We start from the raw sequence: 7,341 nt of genomic DNA, 5'->3' as shown, positions 1-7,341 counted from the left end.
TATATTGCATATATTTAAGTGAAAATTTTATTGTAGTACAATGTGAACATCAGACATTTAATCATTTTTATGATAAAATAATCAAGATATTTAGATAGAACATAATAATGGATAGCTGGAGGGATAGATGGATAGATAGAGGGATGGATAGATGGAGGGATAGAGTGATAGCCAGATGACAGCTACAGACAGCAAATAGTACATTGCACATATCACACATATAGTTCACACACATTGTACAGAGAGCACATAATAATCACAATATTAGCATTAGTTCCCTTCCTGTGACAGAGATGAGCAGTAGTACTTTCTCCAGCTCAGGGCCCAGGAATCGGATCCTGTGCAGGGCAAGCACCCCTCCCCCTCCTCTCTCTGGTGAAGACGGCAGAAGACAGGACAGAGGAGGGGAGATTGCCCCCTGCAGTCTGGAGCCAGTGCAGGACGGGAGCACTGCAGCATACAAGTGAGTTTTGATAGGTGCGTGCCCCTGCTTCTAGGGGGGGGGCAGCTGCCCCCCTTGCCCCTCGCTGGCTACGGCCATGATTCACACGCAGCGTTTTTGCGGATCCGTTTTTTGCAGTAAAATGCAGTGTCCCTGGGCATCCCAGCAAAGTCAATGGGTTTCAAGATATGACATTCAGACACATCGTTTTGTGAGGATCCGTTTTTGGGCTCAAAAACGGATCCTCACAAAGAATGAGCATGTCAGTTTGTTCGGCATTTTTCTAATCTGCTTTTGCTATTGAAAACATCTATGAGCTCAAAAACCTTTCAGGTGATGCGGTTTTTTAAAAAGCGGATCTGCTTTTGCAGCTGAAAAACGTATCCTCAAAAAACACAGCAAAAACGCTGTGTGTGAATGTAGCCTTAGATCAGGAATAGAACAGCCATTTATATGACATTTCATAACTTTCCCAAATTCCTATGAAAAAATATTCCCCACAAACTGCATTGATCTACTGCACCCAATTTATTATATATTTTAGGAGTCGGAGTCCGTCCATTTTATTCCGACTCCACCAAAATGAGCACCGACTCCACAGCCCTGGTAACAATGCTACTCACTTAGGAGCGAGATGAGGTATCACAGGAACCGTTTCTATTTAAAAGTCTGGCTGGTTTATTTCTGTCCTCATAAACCGCATCCCAGGAAAACTCAAATATACTGCCCTTGTTCAGCTCAAAGTGAAACATTAAAGTAAAAAGTCCATACAGTAGTTCGGGTTCGCCCCCTTGTGTTAGAGTCCAGCTTGTTAGTCCTTTAGCAAAGGCACACAATCCTGGAGATCTGCACACCACACACACAGACATGTGAGACAAACAGACCTTATTTTACCATTGAACCAAACCCAGGGGTGGAGATATGGTGACCAGCTGTCCCGCCCAACTCTTCAACTGCTCACATTAAAACCCAGCCCTGACATGGCCCATTAACCCCTCTCAGTACTAGAGCATTATTCCAGGTTTTACATCACAGAGGACATCCACCTGTGTGATACATATCTCCCATCCACTCTGTGTCCAGCAGCCACCGTATAGTGGCTCATCTTTGTTCATTCCTCAAACCAATTGTTCCAATACTTGTTTTTAACTTAATTGTCTATTTTGTATCTCAAATCTTCATGTGTATTTTTAAACAGTGAATTTCCAGATCTTAAAAGCAGCTATTGATAATAATTCATAATTGATAAAAGTGTTTATATATAAACAAAGTGAGGGAACTGATAAAGAAAATAATCAATACAGCTATTATAATCCATAATTTGCCAATATGTTATATTACTTCTTATAGGTCAGCTATATACCAACTTTATAAAATCATTTTTCATTTGAGCTAAAAGAGCCCAAGGCTAAGCCTTCAGATATTGTCAGAATGTTCTGTAAGATGTTGTACTATAGATTAGATGTTCTCACAGAAGTCAGGTGTCTGGAGGTCTCCAGCACCAGAATTAACCTTGAAAACTAATAATTATTTGGTTTTACTTAAATTGTTTGGTCTGAGCGTGTATAGAAACGCCATGGCTGTGAGCCAGAATTTTGTTATAAATACTGTGCCCTTTTGCAGCAGGGTAGATCCCTCGCTCATGTTCATAGGAGTCCCATATACTCCTCTTATATACTATCGTTATCTCTTTTAATTGTGAGTTTTATCCTAAATCAATTTACCTTTTGTTCAAATCACCTATGAAGACGGATGTTTTGCTTGGACTACAGATTACCAAATCAAGAGAGGAATGCAAAACTGCAACAGCTTGCACGTTTTTGCACAAATGTGGCTTGCAACAAAATTACGGTAACTTGTTTTTTTCCTGGCATAAAAAAAAACTTCCTTGAATTTAGTCAAAGATTACATGGAAAACATGTTGAGCTGGGGAGGGGGCCTGTTCCTTGAGTATAGATCTAAGGTTTGCTACTACTCTACTGCCCTAGGCTGCTGTTGAAGGTAGCTTCTAGGTTCTGGCATCCTTTGGAATACTTTGAGCGCTGACATCATGTTGGTGTAATCATCTACTTTTGCAGCAGAGGCATGAGATGTCTTGTGATGATTAGAGGTTTTCACCAAGACACTGTTGTTCATCTCCCGGACACTTGTCTCTGCTGGCAAGGAATCTGGCTGTTGAGTCACCTCCACACCAAGCTGGTCAAAACAAGATTCCTCTTCATCAAATGATGATGATGGCATGAATAAAGTCTGCAACATGCAGGAACAAAATGGGGGGAAAATTGATCAATGACAATGCGAATGCGTAGTAAAAGAGTTTCCACCAATTATTCAGATCCCCAAACCTGTATGATAAATCTACTTTAGCTGTTTTAAATCATATGTAGCCAGCTATGTACTGCGATGCATAGAGGCTGGAGAAGCTGAAGAATGAATCTGTCAGTGATCTCGCTCTCACACTGGGTTTGTAACCTTTATCAACCTTTGCTTTTAACTTTCTTCCAAGTTGGTTTAGGACCACACTGAAGTTCTATCAGTCATAAATCAGCTTAGAAAGTGGTCCGAGAGAAAGGAGATAAGAGCTCTATATCTTGCCATCAGTCTAGCTCACTTACAGATTCATTGTCAACGCACTCTGTTGTGTGCCATGTACTATGACACTTAAAGACTGTCAAAGCTTAATGATTTCCCAAATGTGCTCGATGGAAGACAAGTCCGGACACCCTGCAGGCCATGGTAGCATGTTTTGACCATACAGCTGCTCACAGTTGCACAAATTGCATCTTGTCTGGTGGTGTTGTGTTGACAAATAGCTCCTGGAACACTAGAGAAATGGCCGTACACTGGTCCCACAACCAAATCATTGTAATGCTGAACTGTTAGTGTAGCTGGAATGAAGACTAGAGTGGTCCAGCTTACCTTACATTATGCCACCCCACACCATAATCCTGGGAGTAGGACTGGTGTGATATTCAAGCACATCTGGGATGTCGTTGGTCTGCAATTGCAAAGGGAGCTGGCAGCAGTGGATCTTGATGATTTGGGTGCCTATGTGCATTCAGCGTGGCAGAACATTCCTCAGACAACTATTAATAACCTTTTTTGATATCAGCCAAGATGTGTAAGTGTGGGGGTTTCTGCACTTACTTGATATTGAATACAATGATGTTCATTTTTAATTATTTGCCATTATTTTTTCAGTAACATGTCTATCAATCCTGTAATTTTCATAATTCCATGACTTTTCCTTCTTGGTAAATGCAGTTGCAATGATGAGGAGTGTATATCAAACATAAATCTCCCCTTGAAGCAATTACCTGGTTATTACACCATCAAGTAATTCATTTTTCCCGCATTCTATACAAATCAAAATGTAATTCGAGAAATAGAAAACTACATTAGGGTGTCAGAGAATCTATAGGTGCCCTATACAACTTTTTAATAGCGGAGAAGTGATATGTCTGTATGAGGCCTAAATGTGTCTCTCCTTTCTTATTACTGATATAAATATATCTCAATGACTTGTGTATTAAGTAATGAAATGTATATGCCGCTGGCTTTTTTACATACCTTTATGCCGGCTGCTTCATTGATCTTGAAAATGTGGCTGTGTTTTGGATTCGGAATTTCTGGAAAATACCATTTCTTTGCTCTGTGTAAAGTTAAATTGTAAGTATGACAATATTCCCAGCAAGTAACAGGGTTAGAATATTGAAGATAAAGGGTTTATTATGGCAATTGTGCTTCATAAGAGCATTAACATTCATTGATTAAACAGTTGACATTGTAGCCATGGCATACGTACCTGTAAACTGTGTAAGCGAAGCCTCGGACTAGTAGGGCAGCAGTGATGACTAGTCCAGCACAAGTAAAAAATATAATGATTCGTAATTCGGCTTCATCTGCTCAAAGAAAGAAAATAGAGGTGTCCAAGTATTTGGTCTGTTTAGTGTTCCAACTAAATGATGTGCTAGGCTACAATTATGGCTGGTAAATCTGGAGCAAACAGGGACAGTCGCTGATATTGATCAGTTCAAATCGCATGGGTAGTTGTGTTCTCTAAAAATTCAAAGATTTCAACAGAAACTGTCCTGAAGGTGTAAAAAGAAAACTAAATTGTGGCATTGGTGTAACTTTAAACTTGTGCAAAATCTCCAACAGAGTCTCCAATTATCACTAGTCTTTAATAGTATTGACCTTCTCAGTGGGGCTAAAGGGACCTTTTGAGACAACCTACACTCAAAGGCTCAGGGGCAAATGCGAGCTATAGTTATGCCCCTGAACTATGGCACTTTTCCAATTTCCAGAATCCGCTACCATTTCAGCTTAAATGGGTTATCTGGCCTTCTGATTAATGTCTGCAGTCAGTGTATGTGACTGCAGACTTCTGAATCTGAGTGCATGCTATCATAATTCACCCTTATTGCAGGTGGAAACAGGCAGTCACTTGACCGCAAGAATCCGATTTGCATGCATGCAGTCACAAGCTGACTAGACGTGCTCCGTTTCTCTCAATTAGTTTGTATGGAGAGAAGCAAGGCACATCTAATCTTAATGTGGCCGAAAGTATGCAAATTGCATACTTGCGGTCATGCTCTCACCGGCAATACCCGTGAATCTTGACAGTATGTGCACTCCACGCATTAAGGATTCAGAAGTCGGCAATCCTTTAAAGTGATTGAAGATTTATCAGAAGACCGGACAACCCCTTTAAACTTCCACGGTACGGATTAACTTTGGCATAGCCTTATGGGATACTCACTTCCTATATATCCAGATGCTATTGTAATTTTAGCTTAGACCTCCAAATGCCCTGTCTCCATGTTTCCTGGACACCTTTTCAGTGGTAAAAGTTGCTGCGATGCCCATGGCTATTTGCAACTCAGATAGGAGAGTGTGAGATGGAGGTGGCTGGCTGTTCCAGCCATAGCTGAAATCGAAAAGATGTAAGAATGCCTTTGGCCTTATAACGCGTCTGGCCTCTTCAACCTCCCTGGTCAAGTCTTTCTCACAAGCACACCTGTGGACCCATTTCACAAGGTCATGTCTCAGGTGGCCATATTTACATTTATTTTGATTGAATAAAAAAAAAAAAAAACCTTATAGATTTATACAACGGGGAAAATAAATGCGTGCTATATATTATGGATTACAGTGGCAGCTTTCAGGCAACTGTGTCAAAAAGACTAAAGAATTACGTCCAGTTCACAGATGGCAGATCTGATACGACTGTTTGACAGCTTTAATACATGTGAGGAATGCCTAACAAACAAGCATTCCTCACATGTATTAAAGTTGTAAAACAGTTGCAAATCATGCACACGGCATGACTCAAACATAACACCCGAGCATGCTGAAGATACTCGGAAAACACCCGAGCATGCTCGTAAATCTCGAGTAACGAGCATGCTCGCTCATCACTAATGATAATATTATCTTTGAAAGAGCACAAATGAAATATTCAATAACAGAAGACAGAATCTCAGAAATGCCAGCCTAAGGTCAGAGACTGACTACATCTTTAATTGCCAAACTCAGATCACATGATGAAACTTTTTGCATGATTCATGCAACTTTTCCATACTTTAGTAACACTAGAAAAGTTGGGGAAAATATTGTTTTCTGCCATGATTGCACAATTAAGTCTGGCAAGAGTTGCATCAAAAAGCTGAACTCTTTACTTCTCTGAGCTTCACGAGTCCTATGTAAAGTAAAGCTTCTTTCTACGGATGTATCTGTTAAATAATAAGCTATCCCATAGATTTGGCTATTTGATCATGAAGATATTGGCCGTTCAGCTGATATCACTCCCAATATCTATCAGTCCAAAATGACACATTTAATTGAATATACAAATTTAAAAGCAACCTGACCGAAGTTTCATGCTGCCCAAACCATGGACAGCATGAATCTGACACAGGTTGTGTCTTCTTCCCTAGGTAAAAAAAAAAGGTTTCTCCTTATACACACACATAGAGAAGACCTGTCAATCTAGGGCAGCAGAGAGGGGAAAAGCTTCACACTACTCATCTGAAATTCATGGCCCCCGGACGACTTTTCAAAGAATGTTTTCTTGGTTTCAGAGTAAAACATAGATGGCTGTACTCTCGCAGCCAGGGTCTGATTCATGCTACCTTGGTCCGGGGAACATGAATCTCATGTCAGGTTCCTTTTAATAAATAAAGCACAAATATTGTGAAATGACAGATTGCTCGTACCATAGCTGAGAGTTTGGATCGTCTGAGGGGCACTGGGCGCTCCTGCACCTGTCACTGTCACTCCTGACACCGTCACTTCGTATGTGTGCCCTCCTGTGAGACCCTCAACCTGGTAAAGTCTTTGACTTGACACATTCAGGAACATATCTAGAAAGTAAACATATTGGTGAATTAACTATTACAGATAAAAATGGCTTTGCAAAATTAAAAAAAAAAAATCTGAAAAGAATATAAAAATTGCATTAAAAGACATTGGACATCTCCATCCCCTGGATAAAAGGGTCGGAAGAAACATGAAACAGCAGATGATCACGTATAGTTCTAGTGACAGTTGCCGATCAAAACGGGGACACTGCTGACTGTGAAGACGCTACCCAACTTCATGAATTGTGGTTTCTTCTCTATTATGTTGATGCAAAGCATGTGAAACTGATGTGTTAGTGATTGTGGTTCTGCAATAATGTGGGGAATGTCTTTACTGTTTCTGAGCAGCGCAGATTATACCTATACATATCCACTGACCCGGATGATCCTTTTATGACTGCTGTTTGTCTGCACAGTTCTAGTAAATTAAATTGGAAGTTACCTTGTATCAATTTGTGCATTTAGATATTTAGGGTTTTAGTGTAGATTAAACCTTGACTCAGCGATGCGGTAAAGTGTATTTGCACTGAAGAATAT

General features: G+C 40.3%; 1 protein-coding gene across 1 annotated transcript in view; it reads right to left on the bottom strand.

Annotated features, from left to right (window-relative positions):
* LOC141267047 (interleukin-31 receptor subunit alpha-like) overlaps positions 1-7,341 on the bottom strand; it is a 90,461-nt gene continuing 83,120 nt past the window's right edge. The window contains exons 13-16 of the mRNA XM_073680219.1: positions 6,661-6,807; positions 4,248-4,344; positions 4,013-4,094; positions 1-2,692 (exon numbers count right to left, since the gene is read on the bottom strand). Of these exons, the coding sequence (XP_073536320.1) occupies positions 2,414-2,692; positions 4,013-4,094; positions 4,248-4,344; positions 6,661-6,807 (605 nt within the window). The 3' untranslated portion in view covers positions 1-2,413. The remainder of the gene's footprint in view (positions 2,693-4,012; positions 4,095-4,247; positions 4,345-6,660; positions 6,808-7,341) is intronic.

The sequence above is a fragment of the Phyllobates terribilis genome, unplaced genomic scaffold (assembly GCF_046119375.1).
Source record: "Phyllobates terribilis strain yellow unplaced genomic scaffold, ASM4611937v1 Scaffold_1__5_contigs__length_1240528914, whole genome shotgun sequence".
NCBI classification, from domain to species: domain Eukaryota; kingdom Metazoa; phylum Chordata; class Amphibia; order Anura; family Dendrobatidae; genus Phyllobates; species Phyllobates terribilis.
The sequence above is the reverse complement of the archived record's forward strand: the minus strand, read 5'-3'. Positions and strand labels throughout refer to the sequence as shown.